The sequence below is a fragment of the Fusarium fujikuroi genome, chromosome FFUJ_chr04 (genome assembly GCF_900079805.1).
Source record: "Fusarium fujikuroi IMI 58289 draft genome, chromosome FFUJ_chr04".
Lineage (NCBI taxonomy): Eukaryota > Fungi > Ascomycota > Sordariomycetes > Hypocreales > Nectriaceae > Fusarium > Fusarium fujikuroi.
This window is the reverse complement of record NC_036625.1, coordinates 856,376-873,287: the sequence shown is the minus strand read 5'-3', so window position 1 is coordinate 873,287 and position 16,912 is coordinate 856,376. Positions and strand designations below refer to the sequence as shown.

At 48.9% G+C, this 16,912-nt stretch overlaps 4 protein-coding genes; 2 read left to right on the top strand and 2 right to left on the bottom strand.

Moving 5' to 3' along the window:
* Positions 1 to 555: 555 nt before the first annotated feature.
* FFUJ_13261 (related to NUP42-nuclear pore protein) lies at positions 556 to 2,653 on the top strand (the record flags this gene model as incomplete). XM_023575926.1 has 4 exons in its annotated part: positions 556 to 601; positions 667 to 762; positions 818 to 1,011; positions 1,073 to 2,653. 4 exons carry the CDS (start codon positions 556 to 558, stop codon positions 2,651 to 2,653), a joined length of 1,917 nt encoding a protein of 638 aa, XP_023429159.1.
* Positions 2,654 to 3,364: 711 nt separating this feature from the next.
* Positions 3,365 to 5,381, top strand: FFUJ_13260 (CUE3-like protein; the record flags this gene model as incomplete). XM_023575925.1 has 2 exons in its annotated part: positions 3,365 to 4,512; positions 4,571 to 5,381. The coding sequence occupies 2 exons, from the start codon at positions 3,365 to 3,367 to the stop codon at positions 5,379 to 5,381; spliced, it is 1,959 nt and encodes a 652-aa protein (XP_023429158.1).
* A 28-nt stretch (positions 5,382 to 5,409) lies between these two features.
* On the bottom strand, positions 5,410 to 8,071 carry FFUJ_13259 (probable DNA polymerase epsilon, calytic chain POL2; the record flags this gene model as incomplete). XM_023575924.1 has 3 exons in its annotated part: positions 5,410 to 5,431; positions 5,491 to 7,045; positions 7,099 to 8,071. The coding sequence occupies 3 exons, from the start codon at positions 8,069 to 8,071 to the stop codon at positions 5,410 to 5,412; spliced, it is 2,550 nt and encodes an 849-aa protein (XP_023429600.1).
* A 1,898-nt stretch (positions 8,072 to 9,969) lies between these two features.
* On the bottom strand, positions 9,970 to 16,837 carry FFUJ_13258 (probable DNA polymerase epsilon, calytic chain POL2; the record flags this gene model as incomplete). XM_023575923.1 has 3 exons in its annotated part: positions 9,970 to 15,854; positions 16,040 to 16,182; positions 16,230 to 16,837. The coding sequence occupies 3 exons, from the start codon at positions 16,835 to 16,837 to the stop codon at positions 9,970 to 9,972; spliced, it is 6,636 nt and encodes a 2,211-aa protein (XP_023429157.1).
* Between the last annotated feature and the right edge of the window lie 75 nt (positions 16,838 to 16,912).

Genomic DNA, 16,912 nt, shown 5'->3' with positions numbered 1-16,912 from the left:
TCAAACAGCTTCCTAGAGGCAGTATAAATTCTGTTAAATAATTGCTGTGACAAGTATTTAGATAAGCTAACTTAGCTACCTACCTAGGTAAGGTAGGTAGAGATAAAGTGGCAGAGACGCTTCTGAATGTATTTATCCCTTCTTCCCAGTCCAAATGGAAAGGAACACGATGGACGGGAAGCTTTCTTGCTCCACGGGGCAGAGCTCCAGTGAGCTTCAGGCTCTAGCCCATCGGTGACGACCCACTAATTGAGCACTTGTGACAAGCGTTCGCAAAAACCCGATGGGCCCAACGAGGCTGGGGAAAGGCTGAGAATGCTTTCTATCCTTCTCTAAACTTTCTCTGTTAGATATTTTCTTTCCCTCTCTTAACTTCGATTTTCTAGACATTTGAAATAATCCTCCCGAATCCAGCGAACGCGATTAATACGCAACTGGAGTATGTCATGAGGCAGTTTGGCACTTGGCTCATTTGACTCCTGGCGCGTGTCCAAGTTTCTACGCTCATAATTTGACTCGACCAACACGTAACTCCCAGTCAATCATCGTCAAAGGATGACTTTGTGTAAATTTTTTCAGCAGGGCAACTGCAAATTTGGCAGTACGTTTAATTTGGATTCTGTGGGCTGCATTGTTCTCCTTGTGATCACACTGACTTGTCTACAGATAGTTGCAGATTCGAACATGTAAACCCAAACAATCGAAATCAACACTCGAACCGCTTTGGAGCTCTTGGAGGAGGGAGCAATCAAAACCCTGCTGGTACGAACAACACGATAGATGTCGATACACGGGATAAGAATTGACGACTGAGCAGACAAATACAACATTACTATCGACACCATCGAAAAGGATTTGACGAACGAAGTTCCGCAATGGATCCTCTCGGCCTATGCGCCAGGGCGAGATGCTCCTGGTCAGCTCTTTGGCGGATATCCGCGCGAACAGAGCTTTGAAGAGCTGCGGCTACACTTCATGATGGGGAAAGCGTCGGGGAACGAACAGCAAGCTGTGAGCGCCCATTCAATCGGTCTCTATGCGACCGTCCAGACTGACCTAGATTCGACCGTAGCTTAACGAAGCCCAAGAACTATATGCTCAAGCACAACAACAAATGCAGACCGCTCTGCGCGACGTTAAAGGAGCAATTCAGTTTATTGTAGGGGAAGAAAACAACCACCCGAATCGGCACGATATTTGCAAACAGGGAACGCAAGGAGCTCCCTTTGGCGAATTTCTCGTTGGGAAGCGACCCAAGTCGACAATCGCCGATACTGGCGCTCAGCCAACCCCGTTCGGGTCCAACAACACCAATGCTTCAAGTCCTTTTGGTGGTGGCGCATCGACCGGTGGAAGCGCCTTTGGGCAGCCATCGACTCTCGGCGCGAAACCAAGCGCGTTTGGTGCACCGTCCTTTGGTCAACCATCGCAGCCAGCTCAAGGAGGAGGCTCGGTCTTTGGTCAGCCATCGCAACCTTCAGCGTTCGGACAACCATCACAGTTGGATCAAACCGCCTCAGCATTCGGCAAGCCAGCGCAAGCCTCAACCTTTGGCCAGCCGTCACAGCCAGGCTCTGCTTTTGGCCAACCTTCAGCTTTAGGCGCAAAGCCCAACCCGTTTGGCACACCAGCCTTTGGACAGCCTTCGCAACCAAATGCCCAAGGCAGTGTCTTCGGCCAACCGTCACAGCCAAATACACAAGGCAGCGCATTCGGTCAACCGTCACAGATAAATGCGCAGGGCAGTGCCTTTGGCCAAGCCAGCCAACTTGGCCAGAAATCGAGTCCCTTCGGGGCACCAAGTGGAACGAACAACAGTTCTAGCCCATTCGGTGCCGTCGCAAATAACAATAGTGCCCCTGCAGCGAACCCATTTGGTGCTCCAAGTGGTAGCGCAACAGCCAGTCAGCCTGCCAATCCTTTTGGATCCAACAATAATAACCAGAACAATGCCCCGGCGAATCCGTTTGGACAGCCCTCACAGCCCTCACAGCCTGCTCAGGGAAGCTCGCCATTTGGCCAACCTTCAAATGCTGCAGCACCGGCAACGTCAACACCATTTGGTACATCTAACGCGACCTCAAATCCACCTACAAACAGTCCATTTGGCCAACCTTCACGAACTCAGTCGAATGGTTTTGCATCGCAGAATAACCAACCACCAGCGAGCAATTCATTTGGTCAACCCTCGCAGCAGAAACCAGCGAATCCTTTTGGCCAACCCTCCAACGCTGCACCAGCTGCCGCGAACCCGTTTGCTACAACACAGGCTCAAAAACCCCCAGCAGCAGCAGCAGCAGCAGCGACAGCCGCCACTTCGACAGGCCCATATCCACCGACCAGCAGTAGACAACATCCACCAATCGAGAGCTATAGCTCAAAAGGCATGGATGGTCGGCTATCAATGTTCAAGGGCAAATCAGTTATTTACAAGGACGGCAAGCCCGGAATCCGAGAATTTGATGGGACCTGGCGACGGATTTGGTTCCCAGATGGTCCTCCGGCATTCTCAGCGGATACAGAATTGCCCCCTGAGATGTACGACGACAAGTCCAAGGGTCAGTGGATGGCCTTCGCACAGACTGGGACCTTTGAGGGTGGCCTGATGCCCGAACTCCCGCCTCCCCGAGAATGTACACTATGGGACTTCTAACCAAGGAGTCGAGGCAGCTCACAACTTGTTTTATATATGATGTGGAGATGAGGAGTCGAGGATGAGTAGATGGCGTTAGACGATTCAGGACAATGCATTAATTGGCGTTGTGTATAATCATTGGGGATTGTTGGATGCATAATCTAGACAGTAAAAGAAACAACTTCACGAGGCAAGCAAAGTGAAGAGTGGCATCAGTTTCAGTGCATTTTCAGAGTTGCTGTGTGGTTTTGATACAGCAGGCCCTATTTCAAGTGATAAAATATATAAGGGTTTTATCGAATGCCAGAGATCTCACAAAGACTATTCACAACATCCATATCAATAAAGCTGATCAGTGAAATCATCTAATAGTGTTTGCCTTGTAGCACTAACTACTACCTACCAGGGCAGCTCTCGGGTAAAAGATGCACTAGTCCAGGAGCACTTAAGCGCTTTCATAATCAGAGCCATTGATTGGCTTGAGCGGTAGAAAAGTATCTTTGTATCTCCTCCAGGTTGACTTCATCAGCTTGCAGCTGTGAGAATCCACTTTCTGATGAATCATCCGGCGATGCAAACGCAGGCTTGAGCCACGATATTTATGAAGGTCATGGACGGCAGTTTATAAGATCGACTCACCTTTCTCTTGAAATCCTCTTCAAGCACAAAATTGCACTCATTTCAGCGCACAAAATCAGGACTTTACCACGCACACAAAGACACACAACCATGGTCTCTTTACCACCCCTCGCACCGTTCCCCCAGTCATCATGGCGACAGCATCTCTCCTCCAGCGAATGGAATACGCTTCTACAATCCTGGACATCTATTTGCCGTGCCATTTCGTCCCTTTCTGAAAACGAAATCAAGGCAGCCTTGGCCCGCGACGACTCCATTGCAACATTCCTAGTCTCCTTCGCAGAGGAGACAGCAGAGGCAGGCTTCACAATACTAGACTCTCACTCGACAACACTACCAAAAGCCGTATTTCAGCTCGTATCGAGGGTTTTCAATGTATCTCCGCCTCCTCAGCTATTCGATTATGCGTTCTTGGCAAACATCGCAAGAATATTCCCCAGGAAAGCTACTGCCCCTCTCATTGCACAGCTCTTTCAACGACATGCTGCTGCGCTTGAGGCTGCATTGACTGCCCTGAAGAAGCAACTTATTCCACAGTTAGAGGCTGGTATCAAGGGCGATTTGAAGAGCGTCGAAGCTCGCTTGATACGACTGAACTATCTTCTACATGCTTCGTCGGATACCTGCACTTTATTCCTTGCGGGATCTGATTTCCTCGATGGCCTCATCGTGTGCTTCCGCGTCATGAATCCTCCTCTACGCAAAGTGATATTGACCACGACGTATCTATGTCTGGTTGGGTTAATAGATACTGAACCAGCCAAATGGTCGATGCTGAGTGATCAACTATACGCCCTCAAGGAAGCGGCTGATGCCCACAAGGCTGGCCCTCTCAATGTCAACGACTCACTTGTCCCTGAACTCATCACCAACACCCCCCTCTTGAAGATATTACTACGGAGGGCGGAGGATACCGGCGCGGCGACCGAAAATTTCAAGAAGCGAATTACGGCCTTGGAGGGCTACAGAAAGGGAACCATGGTCCGTCCCAAACGACTTACAAGACGGAGATTGGATAAAGGTAAAGGCAAAATAACGCAGCAAGAAGTGAATGCCGACATTCATGTTCATAAAATGAGTCAAATCACTCAGGTTCAGGATTTGTTTCCCGATTTAGGATCCGGCTTTGTGTCCAAATGTCTCGATGAATACGGAGAGGACGTGGAGCAGGTCGTTGCCAATTTACTGAGTGAGACTCTACCGCCTCACTTGGCTAATGCCGACCGCAGTGAGTCCTTGTACGTTACAACAATCTACCTATTCTCAAGTGGCGATTATTTGTTAATTCATCATCAGGTTATCACACCCTGAAGCAGGACGCACAGAGCTCGCACCACGACCTACTCCGCCTCAGGTTCCCACACGACACAATGTTTTTGACGACGACGACTTCGACCGCCTTGCCATGGACGTTTCCAAGGTTTCATTTGGAAAGAAACCAGGCAAGAACGCCGATGAAATGCTCAAAGATAAAGCAAATGCGCCTAACAAATCGGCCATTTTCTCTGCCCTCGCGGCATTCGATTCTGATGATGACGAGCGTGATGATACTTATGATGCTGACGATGTGGGTGGCACTGTTGACGCCTCCAACCAGGAAGCCGATGCGGCGAGCGACAGCAACGAGGAGGCATTATTCCGTGCCTACCAGATGGATTCAAAGCTGTTTGACCGTGATGCTGGCACAAGGCGAGGTAACCCGCGAGCCAAATTGCGGGAAGAGACTGGAATGACAGATGAAGCCATAGAGGGATGGGCCCTCATCTTAGTCAGGAACCCCCAGCAGAAGCGACGATTAGAGGCCAAGTATGCATTTAGTGGACAACAAGCGCAACTAGAACGCACATCTTGGCGAGAATCTCCAGCTGGATCAGGAGAAGAAGGAAGCGAACCTGACGGTGGATCATCTAGGGGTGGCAGAGGTGGTGGCCGTGGCCGTGGACGAGGGCGAGGCCGGGGAAGAGGCGGCAATGTTGCTGGGCCTACGGGCGAGAAGGAGACAGAAAGTGCTAGGAAGAACAAGGAAGCAAATAAGGGGTCTCGGGCGAACCACAATAGACGCGATGCTCGGGCAAAGAAGATAGCACGAGGAGGTTTTGCTGGCTGATCAATCACCAGTTCTCTGCTTCTTCCATCTACCTGGAGCCGGCGCCGGCGCTAGACAAGACGTTCTTCTCTTTCGAGCCTGAGTTGGCGCAGTTGCTTCTGGCCCATACAGATCACCAAGATCCAGCTCGGTAGCATAGGGGCTCTTCATATCGGCTATCATGGGAGTGCCAGGATAACCACTGGGCCCTGCTGGAGAGACGATTCCGCTCAGAGAAACCAGAGTCTCTTCGATGCCCGAATGGCGGTGGTAATCCTTTGGTGTAGCTAGCTCCGAGACAGCCTCAATAGAGGTCAGATCCTGGTCGCCATCACCTGTACCCATTATCATGCTTTGGAGCGACATCCGCGAGCTCCTCCTGCTACTATTGAGGTATACCCGTAGATCGAAGCATTGACGACATGATGGATGTAACGGAAAGCAGTTTGCTTCATCGCGATGCTGCGGAAGTTGAGGGCGTGACTGCTGCCCACACTTTTCCTGAATATCGTCGAAAATGTCTGCGATGGGAGTGAAGTAGGTGACACGTTGTCCGGGCCCCCAATAGTTATTGCGACCCCAGACTTGACCAATTAAACCATGTGTATTGGCGTCAACAACTCCAGCGCCACTGTCGCCGTTGACTCCAATGCCTCCACGTATCCAGGCATCCTCATCCTCTTGCGGCCATGGTTCCTCGATGAACCATTCTCTCGTAGCCTTCTGCGTCTGGTTCTCCACGCCAGAGACATACGCAGGAATCTCACAAATCTGGCCGCGCTGATAGCCAGATGTTCGACCGCTAGACAGAACATCTGCACCTGGCACAATAGTGGTTGTAGTAGCTACGGTTGGTTCCTGAGTTGGAGGCTGGGTTTCTGAGGGGAATTTGCGAAGAATGTTTGCTTGTGAAGTACGAGCACCGATGAGAGCCCAGTCTGTTACGACAAGGGGCTTATCCGTATCACACTCATCCCAATAAGGATCATGTGAAATTCTCGTTGTCTTGAGGTTCAGACCTGACGTGACTTCGAGCTTGCCAAGCCTGAAGTTCGTTTCCTGGGCCATGGCATCATGCCCCTCGTCTATGCATCGCTTGCGATCTTGGGAAGATGGATGCTCAACCTCCACTTGAGCGAGCTGTTGGTAGGCCTCCATGAAGGGATGAAAGTTGCCCAACCAGTAACTCCCACCACCAACGGTGATGCAAGGACCAAGGGTAGCAGTGCTATCTTCAAATACCCCATTTCCTGTGACACCGATACTGTCACCCATGCAAGGATCGCGGAAGAAGTAGGGATTTCTCGCGGCACAAATATCGTCCTTGTGATTTTTGTCTAGGCCGCGAGCCCAAGTAACGGTGCGATTGATCTCTCCTTGCGTAAAAGCAAACGTGACTAGCTTGGAAAAGTTGCTGGGAATAAGATCTTGAACGTGGCTGGCAATGATAATCTTTCGAGCACGAGAAATGATTCTTGGAGCCATGATGCAAATTCGCTTCATCTGTGGGGATTTGCCTCGAGTGACAGTGATTACGTGACGGGGTCCAACCCAGATAGGCAGATATTGGGAAAGAAAAGGAAGAACGGCGTGCTCAAAGACCAGGGAAAAGCTCGTTACTTCTATACACCGTGAGGCTCGCCCTCTGATAAGGTCTGTCGGACTTTCTGCACTTCGTGGAGTACCTTTGATGGTCAGTCTGTGAGCTATCAAGGTAAGGGAGACTTGATGACCTTACCAGTGTTCTTTCTAGCTCGCTTCTCGACGACGACCTGTAGGCGATCTTGACATTGATGCTTCGTCTTAACCACATCCATAGACATATCTGTATCATGATCTCTGTTCTTTCTTTTGAGTGACGCAAGAGTAGTGGTGGGCGTTTCACTAGACGAGGACCTGTTGCCCGTCTTCATGCTTGCATTCATCTTTGCTGGAAGCTCCCATTCCTTTGCATCATCTCTGCCATCCTCGGGGTGAGCCATGGCTATGTGGGACTGAAGAAGGCGAACACTCTGGAATGTCGTCTCTGTGCAGCCGGGTGATGGACAAATGACAAGATGTTTGACTTTGACATGGTAGATGAGTCCGTCCCTGGTGGAAAAGCTCGGCTGGTCACAGCCAGCCCAGTTACACAGATACGTGTGGCAAGATTTGACGTGGGATTTGAGGTCCTTGTCAGACGAGAAAGCTCGTTGGCATTGAGGGCCAAGGCAGACGAAAGAAGGCGTCGAATTATCAGTGCTGTTAGTTCGCCCACCTCGACTTAGTGGACTCGGACCTCTTGAGCGACCTCTACCGTTACGGACGGTCATTGCATCACTGAATTCGGTCGGAACAGAGGAGAAAATGGAACCAGTAGAAGAAGTATCGGCACTGATGGTAGAAATTGTACTCATCTCTCGCATGTCGAGTTCACCAGCCCAATTGGTACCAGACTCCAGGCCCAGGTCCAACTTGGCTGGTGATGCAGACCGATAGCAGCCAATATTGAAATCGGAATGAATTGATTGTATTGGCTGCTGAAAAAAATCAAAAGACATGAGACTAGGGGGGACAGTAGTCTTTGACATCGACAGAGCAATTGAAGCCGGTGTCGTGAGAGGCGTCGATACTGCTTGGACGGTCCGATGCCGGGCTGTGGGGCCGTGGTAATGGCCGGGACCGTTGAAGTCAACGGCCCCGCGGTGGTCCTTGCGCCTGAGGTTGTTCATTGTGTGGGTTGGTTAACTCACAATGGCTTTGTGAGGCTGCAATTGAGGAACAAAACGGACAAAGTAAATTTGGAGGGGTCGAACAAGGAATGGAGAAAATGCAAAACATTCGGAACTGGGGCCTTCCCTTGGTCATAGGGGACTGTGGTTGCCTGAAGAAAGCTGGCGGCCTCTGCAGATGGTGGGCGAACCACTCGGGCTCTGAAGGGGCGCCAAGTATAAGTGGTAAAGTAAGGCTGATTGATGATGCAGGACATACGGGGGGGGGAGGGGGAGGGGGCCTAAACAACTTGGGTCCAGCTGAACTATATGGAAAGAAAGCAAAACATGAAAATGAGGCCCAAATGACCACGGGCATTGATGGCTGGTATTGTCATAAACATGCTGGACTTGTTGATTGCTCTTCGCTCTTCTTTCTCTCTTCCCTTTCCACGCGAGGTACGTTAGGCGGACTGGCGATACCTAGGACTTTTTGGCCCCCAACTGTGTTTGATCAACCCCTCACGATTTGGCAGAAGTTCGTAGTTTCATAGGTCTTTATTCTTGGTATAGTGCATGGGGGGTTTTTTTTTTTGTGCTTCATTGTTATGCGTCGTACCATAAGAGTTGCTAATCTTCCTATCATTCATTGAATTATCAAATAACTTGATTGCTTATCTCACAGTATTCACCCCTTTATTGTACCTAAAGTGTCCTTGCAATTGGAAGTTGCTTGAAGAAAGGAAGTCCATCCTAGAATTATAGATAGCTTAACCAAGTTTCCTTTTCGTAGTCAGGAAATGTAGTGTAGGGTCGTTATCATCATTCAATTTGAGCAGTAGATGCTTATGTAGGCGAGGCACCTACGTAGCAGTGGAGGTTCTGGGTTAAAGGTTCCTGAATTATTTCACATTGAACGAGGGAAGAATCCTTTATTAGATATGTTTACCTCCCTTTACAGTGCATATTGAGATGAAGGCAACGGGCATTCGAGAGTCAGACCTGCCAATGTCTTATTAAACAAGTGCCTTGAATCTTGACCTCTCTCTATCGATCTTGCACTCTTTATTAATGGCTTTGTTGGAGTCATTATTACTGTATTTGGTGCCCTGTAACTGAGCCGAACATTGATCAGTTGCGTTGATACTTCTTGTAAGCTCATTATGTTGCAACGATTCTCTGATGTTGAGAGAAGAAAAAGTCAAGCTTTGCCGAGTTATTAAGCAATATATACCAGAAGGTTAGCCGGAACCATATGATCTCTAATGAAATCATATTCGACTTTGAATTCAAATGGTTCGGCCTTATATAGGCAGCTTCCCAAGAAATCCTCTTACCCATCTAATTACTCTCTGGCTCTCGGAATGATCCGCTTGGCACGGAACTCTTGGGACCAATTGTGTATCCTATGCTAGAGATTAGTATATGGCAGAACTTTCCGCTCTTGGTGACCAAACCCCTTACTACATTGTCTGATCCCACACATGGGGAAATCATGGTTGCTAGGGAAAACCACTATCAGTGGGCTCATCCACTGGACACGGCAAATCTCTATCATGCCTCAAGAGAACCATATGAAGATACAGCAATTGGAGCATGCCGTTTTCGATCTCGCTGAGGATTCTGTCCTCGATAGGACTCCACCTTGGGAACCTGAAGGACTGGGGATAGTGTTCTTGGCGTAGGCTAATGGCATTGTTTCAGCACGAGCAGAATTATCAAATGATAGAAGGAAAGCATTGTGCGGGAATCATAAAGAAGCTCAGTCAACGTTAGAATGCCCTCCTTACTATAATGCTTGACTTTGCATTGCCTAAATCATTATGGGGTATGATAATTATGCTCTAAATCACTTCTACTCCTCCACTACGGTCTTCATTATAGTGTAAGCAACTCCATTGTAACCATCATGACGCCGTTCATAAACCTTTGTGGAGTTCCTCGACCACATCACTGAGCATTCTTAGCCCGTAAAATTTGGCCACCCTCCTCATAACCCCGAGTTTCTTGCTCACGTCTTGTCGTGACACAATTTCCTTCCACTCTCCACTGCAGGTACAGTGTTCCATAAAGTCGTTCAGTCTCAGTGCACCGCACCGGGCACATTTGAGATCCTGCGTTGTCCATTCCACAATCCAGCTCTCTACTATGCCCAATAATCGCTCTTCTATGGCGACACGATCGAACTCAGTGCCACAGAAGCCGCAGCACCAAGCAGCACCTTCGCCAAAGAGATCTTCGTCTCTGCATAGGTCTAGATCTCGCATCATAGTGCAGCTGTCACAAGATATCTGAGGAAGACGAAGGCTCTCTGATGGGTTTGTGAAGCTACCGTCTTTCGAGAACTCACGCACCTCGAACAAGGCTAGAAGCTCTTTCCGAAGTAATCGAGCTTCAAGTGTGATGTTTTTGTCAAGCGATAAAACTTGCATAAGTGACTTGACAAGCTCGAGGATAGGATTTCGAGGTTTAAGGTGTGACCCGGGAAGGACGGGGAATGTATAGTCCTGTGCAAGCTCTGGATGAAGTAGCTCACGCTTCTGCTTGTTGAGGAGGCCAATGATATCCTTCTTCAGAGGTTTCTCGAATGCCTTGCCTAATAAAATCTGACCTTCATGGTCCTCCAGGCCATTGCTTGGTAGCTGTGTCAGACGTGGTGTACCATCTGGGTCGCCGTTATGAGGCCGCTTGAGTTGATGCATCAGCTGTATGAACTCAATTACCCAGTCCTGAAATGTGGACTGTAGTCGAACAGGCAAGAAGGTTGCCATCTGCCAGTGCATGACAGTTTCGAGGTTCTGTTCTTCAGCTTCGATAACCTCCTGGCAGGCCTTGCCTCCGTAGTTAAACTCATCGTACCATACAAGATAGTCCCAATACTCCTTAATCTCCAAGTCGATAAAGTGAAAGAGTGGCTTGCTCTTGATCGACTTAATGATATACTTGCTATACGCATATGCGTTGCCGACCTCGGCCTTTGTGGTTTGGAGAATAAGACGGTTGGCGTTGGCAAAAATGACTTGAGATCCCACTCGACGGAAGTCAGCCATGAGCTGCTGGAAGGCCTTTCGAGACATCATCTGCACATAGTAGTGCAGGGCTCGATCGTACATGAAAGAGTCGGGGTTCTCAACCCAGCGAACAAGATGTTGCACGAGAACATCGGCCATGGTACTTCCACGACAAGCTTCAGTCCACCAAGCCTTCACCATCTCACGCAGCACCTGAACGCCAGCATTGGCAAATGCGTTCTCGGATGCAAGCGTCTCTGAGTCGTCAGCAGCGGGATTGAACGAGACGGAGTCGGCACCCTCAAGCTCGTTGATAAGAGATGAGGTCAGGATAGTGTTGATAGCCAGATTTCTGACATCTATGTCGATACACACAGACGAGAAGGTTCCTGGATTGTTGACATTTGGCATTTTGACTGTGTCGAGAGGGCCCAGAAGATCGTCCTTTTCATATCCAGCATGATCAGGACGAGCATCGGGAGACCACCAAAGCACGACTCCATTGGCTTGAAGGCGCCGGGCATAGGCAACATCGATCAAGAATCGGGGATCGTCTCGTTCCAAATTACACAGAGGCACATCACCGTAACGAGCCAAAGCGGTAAGGTGTAGAATCCAGGATCCAAGACCAAGATAATGGCCAACAAGTCGCTTGGCGATGACAGATTGCCAACCAAGAGGAGGTAGAGAGCTATCCCCTACATCGTATTTCAAGGGGAGGACTGGGAATTCTCCCAGGATAGGGACATCATGGATGAGCAGTTTACGCTGAGACGACTGGATAACCATCATCTGTGGTCGTGGCTCGTCCTTGCGCATCTTCTTGACAACATCACCTATCTCCAAGTGAGCCTTGCGTCGGGTCGTCACTTGGGTGATCTTGATGTGGAGTTTCTCCTGGTAGGTAAAACAATCCTGCCAGTTGGTACCAGCTGCCTCCGCATGCCGTCTAGCGAGCATCTCTGAATACATTTTGGAGATATTGGGAAGATCTTGACCGGAGTCCTTGTTCTTCTGCAGAATAACGACGTGAGCTTGGTCATTAGTGGTAGAGAAGATACCAAAAATCTGTCGTTCTCCAGTTGTAATGTGAGAAACGTAAATGTAAGCCAGTGGCGACGTCTCGAGATACGTTCGTGTCTTGGCTGGTCGCTTCAGACCAGCCAGATCAAAGCCTTGTTCAAGACCCTTTCCCAGCACAGCATGTTGTGTTGCGTCAATCGTACACTGATTTCCGAGACGCAAGACAGCTCTGATGTTCAGGGGTACTTGCTTCTCATACACACCCTCAACACTAGGATGGTTGAAGAGTAAGGAGAACTTCTCGCTCTCGTTGAAGTAAATATCTTCCGATACAGTTAACTTAAAGAGATGGCTTGATGGATGGCCATTGGGAAGAGTGTAATTGACCTGTTCGACTTCACAGCCTTCCACTTCAACATCGGGAAGATCCTTACTCTTGAGGTTGAGGAAGACTTGCCGAGGAACATTGACCTTAAGCGTGTGGATCTTGGCATCGATAAGGACATATGCCATGACAATACCAGGAGTCTCAGTCGCTTTGAGGTGCAAGACCTGCCAGTTACTCATGTAAGTAGTGTGCGCCTGCTTCATGAATGTTTGCTGAAGATTGTTGACTGCACCGCCTCTTCGGTCACCAAACAATTGCCGTCGACGGATTCTGGCTTGCTTCTGTAACTTCCACTTCTTCTTCTGGTACATCAAGAATGCCTCATAGTTCTCCGAAGCACTTGGCATAACTTCAGGAAGTGCAGACATGGGATCGGGGTTCTCTGCTGGCTCAGGAGACTTGCGCTTCTGAACCGTCGTTGCGGCCTGCGAGGATGCAATGACTGCGTTGACTTGTTTGGGCTTCAAAAGCTTGCTACCGAAATCTTCTACATCATCCAGTCGAGAACCACTGATGTTGGTGATGTCTTCCAGTGGACTCTTTTTGAAGAGATCAGTGAGCTTCTTCTGCTTCAGTTTGTCGTCCTTGATGTTGATCCTCCTTTGAAGCCAGTCAGGATGTGGCACTCGAGGTACAGGGTTGCGGACCTTTTGGAGAGCGGCAGGAATGGTGATCAGCTTCTGGATAACAGAACCCAATCGCTCCAGGTAATAATCCCAGTCAAGGAGTGCACGAGGATCAGTGTCAGAGGGCTCCTCCTTTAGCCACTTCCTCAGATATGTACGTTTGACAGATTCCTCCGCAGAGAAGATGGCCACCGGAACAGCTCGTTCTGTAACGGGTGCATTTTTGGGTCGAGCACAGATGATGAACTTACAGTTTAGTCCCTTGTCCTTAACCATCTGCTCACCCAAGAAATCTGCCAGACGCTTGGCAGTTGTGATACTGGTTGACTTCTGGTTTCCGTATTCCTCCAGTGTTTTGGACATGCTTCGATTCTCAGAAATGAGTTCCATCAACTCCTCGTCTGCCAATGTTGTGCCCTTGCTGTGCAGAACATCCAGCCAACGGTTGGCAACCTTAGCAACGGCTCCATAACATTCGGCCAGTGTTTCACCTTCGAGGAAAAACTTGAAAATTTGTTGCTGGAAGATTTTGATGAGCTTGAGCTCACCACGACGTTTCACCTCGAAACCTTTCAACTCAGCAAGACTGCCATCATCGTTGAAGACAGCGTAACGCTTCTTCAAGTTTTTGTCTTCTTCTTTCGATGTGGGCAGAACCATAGCTTTGTATGGACCATCGACTTCGAAAAAGATGGAGTTGTCGCTGTGTGTTTCGTACTTGAGGGTCTTCTTATCAACGAGTGTCTGGTATTGATGGTTGGTGAATTTTGCATGAACGTGGTGGTTAAGCATAACACAGGGATATGAGATGTTGAGTTTCTTGCCACCCTTGAGTTTGAAGGAGAAGTTCTCGGGGAAGGTTGCGGGAAGCATGCACCAGATACCGTCAGTATCCAATTCCAGAGGTCGTCCCAGCCGTTCGACCAGTTGTCGAGCCATTTGAATAATGTGAGCACCCGTCAAACAAGTGACGCCAGCCATTTCAAGTGAGTACCAACGAGATCCCTTTCTCATCACATAGCCGTAGAATGAGTTTAGAATAACTTTGTGCGCCAATTGCAGCGAGTCGTAGAGAATAATCATCTTCTTGGCAGCATCAACCTCGCTCTGGGCAGCACCAGCAGACTGCAAGGATGACGTCTTTCCCTTCCAAACCTTGGCTTTGCCCTTGTAGTCATATCGACGATCACGGAAGTCTCGTACGGTGTTGATATAAAAGGGGTTTTCTCTTTGGCAAATGATTGCCTCTCGCACAATAGTTGTTGAATCATGGATTTTGTGGTAGACCTTCTGGGAATATAGCTGAAGGCGTTTTCGTACAAGATTGGCTTGCTCATCGGCACTGAGTTCCTGGAAGGTTCTCATAGGAGAACTGGGATATTTACCAGGGAACTTCTCGTTCTGAAGTGCATTTTTAATCATGTTATACTCATCTCGTTTTGGGGGCAAGTATTCTCCTCGCCAAGCCCACGGTAACCTTCTATCGCATGTCTTTCCAGGTCGATTGAAGTCGCAGGCAGCACAGTCGGACTCTTGAATCATAGAGTCAGGCTGCAATCGGTTGGTTGTCATGATGTTGGGGTACATCGATGCAACATCCAGATGGTAAATCAGGGGCTTTTCGTTACGGTTCGGCGCTTCTTTGAGCTTGTTCAACCTCTCGACGATCTGAGCCTTGACTTCTTCGTAGTTCTCTACATCATCAAAGTTCTTCTTCTCCTCAACTGTGATTACGAATTTGAGGGCAGCATCTAAATCGCCAAGGAGCTCATCAATAGCTCCAGGGTCGACAGCAAAATCAACCGGGATATCAGCTCGAAAGACTCCTGCTTCGATACTTTCAACGTGGCCACCGACATAGGTCTCTGAATCGAGGAGATGCCCGTCCCAGAAGGCCTCCTTTGGTGTGATATACTTATTCGGAAGTACAATTTCTCGTTGAAACGCTTGTACCATCAGGAGCATCTCGCAGAGTGTACCAGTTCCCTTTCTCAATACTTCATCGCCGCTCAAAGGGAGAATCGTGCAAAGTGAGAAAATGAAAGGGTGCACATATTTCATGTACAGATAATATGTTGCAACGGCATCGGAGACCGAGTATTCAGCGAGTGTTTGTGGTCGCTCAGTCGCATATGGTGTCATCAATTCGGGATCCAGCTCGTCTGGGTCGTATCCGAGCTTCGCGACAGTGACGGCTTTCAGACCGCGAGAACCTTGAGGCAGATACGAATCTCGGTTGACCCAATGGAAGCAGTCCATGTGCACACTGTAGTTACACTTGTACTGATCCTCGTTGTCCTTCTTCCATCCAATCTCTTGATACATATCAATTCCATTGATGCTAGCCCGTGCTTCCACAAAGGGCCAATCAAAAAAGTCACCGTTGTAAGTCGCAATGACGGTAGGTCGTGCCTCCTTGATGTGGAGGAAGAATCTCTCAATGACAGCCTTTTCATCGGGTTCGTTGAAAATCATAAAGGGGCCCGGGTATTCTGGTTTGGGTGTGTAGTCGAAGTCGCCAATGTCTTCTGAAAGGATTTGTCGGTTGGTAATTAAGAACCCTTGGCCATCGATCATGTAAGAAATCATGATAATCTGATCGGTGGCAGCATCAGGGAATTTGAGAGGTAGCTTTGATGTTTCAATATCATAAGCCATTACTACAGGTTCAGCCGGCAATGACCTCTCTTCGTTTGGGTAAACTTTGGTGACACCATGTTTGGCTTCAACAAAGTACCACTTTCCGGCTCGTATATCTAGGTGTCCATGTCAGTAGGTGATTAGAAAGGGTTTAAGGCAGAATGGAGGACTGTATAGAAGCAATAATCAGGGCAATGGTGAATAGTGGTCTCATGGCCTTTGAGGGCTCTGAAGTAGCAAATACTTGGTTGCAAACATCATGTAAAGCTTGTAGAAGAGTGTGGGCAAGGGTTGATCATACCTAAATCTATCATTACTCGTACATGGTATGGTACATCATATTCTCTTATATCGACGATAAAGTCGCTCGCATCGGAAAGGGCAGTATTCATATTTCGGTCGTCATCTCGTGAATCATCAAAAAGGTCGAAGTCGCCATTTGAGCTGTTTCGTGTTAGCTCGATCCTGCCAAAGATCAGTTGAGCACTTACGTTGCCACCTCGGCGTAGGCATCCATAGCATTCATATTCTTCTTGTTCTTTTCCGCGATAGGCATGATATCTTTTCTCGCAGCCATGAGGTCATTGACATTGGCAAATCTCAACTCCAGAAATGTCCTTCGGTAGCCGAGCAAGTGGTTGGGCATATTGAGATCGTCTTTCTCGACTCTTCGAATCGACTTGACAACACCATCTCCGGCAACCCTCTTGACCCATTCCTCAACCTCAGACTCTCGTCCTTTCTTGACAGCGATCAAGAAGTATGGGTCAAATTCCACAGTAGCTTTGAAGGTCGAGCCGTCTTCTTCGATAAAATAGCAGTCAACAGCGGCTCGACCACCCGGTATCCGTTCGTCCTCGATAGATGTGGGCTGGATGTTGACTAGCCAGCCTTCTCTCTTCTTTCCGCTCTCGTAACGCGCGAAGCCCATGTTCTCGTCAATGCTGTGTGCTAGCCGTGTTCGTTCCCATTTCTCGTCTGCTGATGTGGCCTCGTTCCTGGATGAGGCCGCGAATGTGCGTGTTCGGTTGCCATGGTAGGCAACTTTGCCTCCTCGGCGGAAGCCCTTCTGAGGGCGACGAAGACTTGTGTTGGGCATTGAGTGTTCTGGGGGTCTCCCCAAAAGGAGTGTGGCTTAACAAGCAGTTGACGATGTCAGGGAACAGAGATTCGA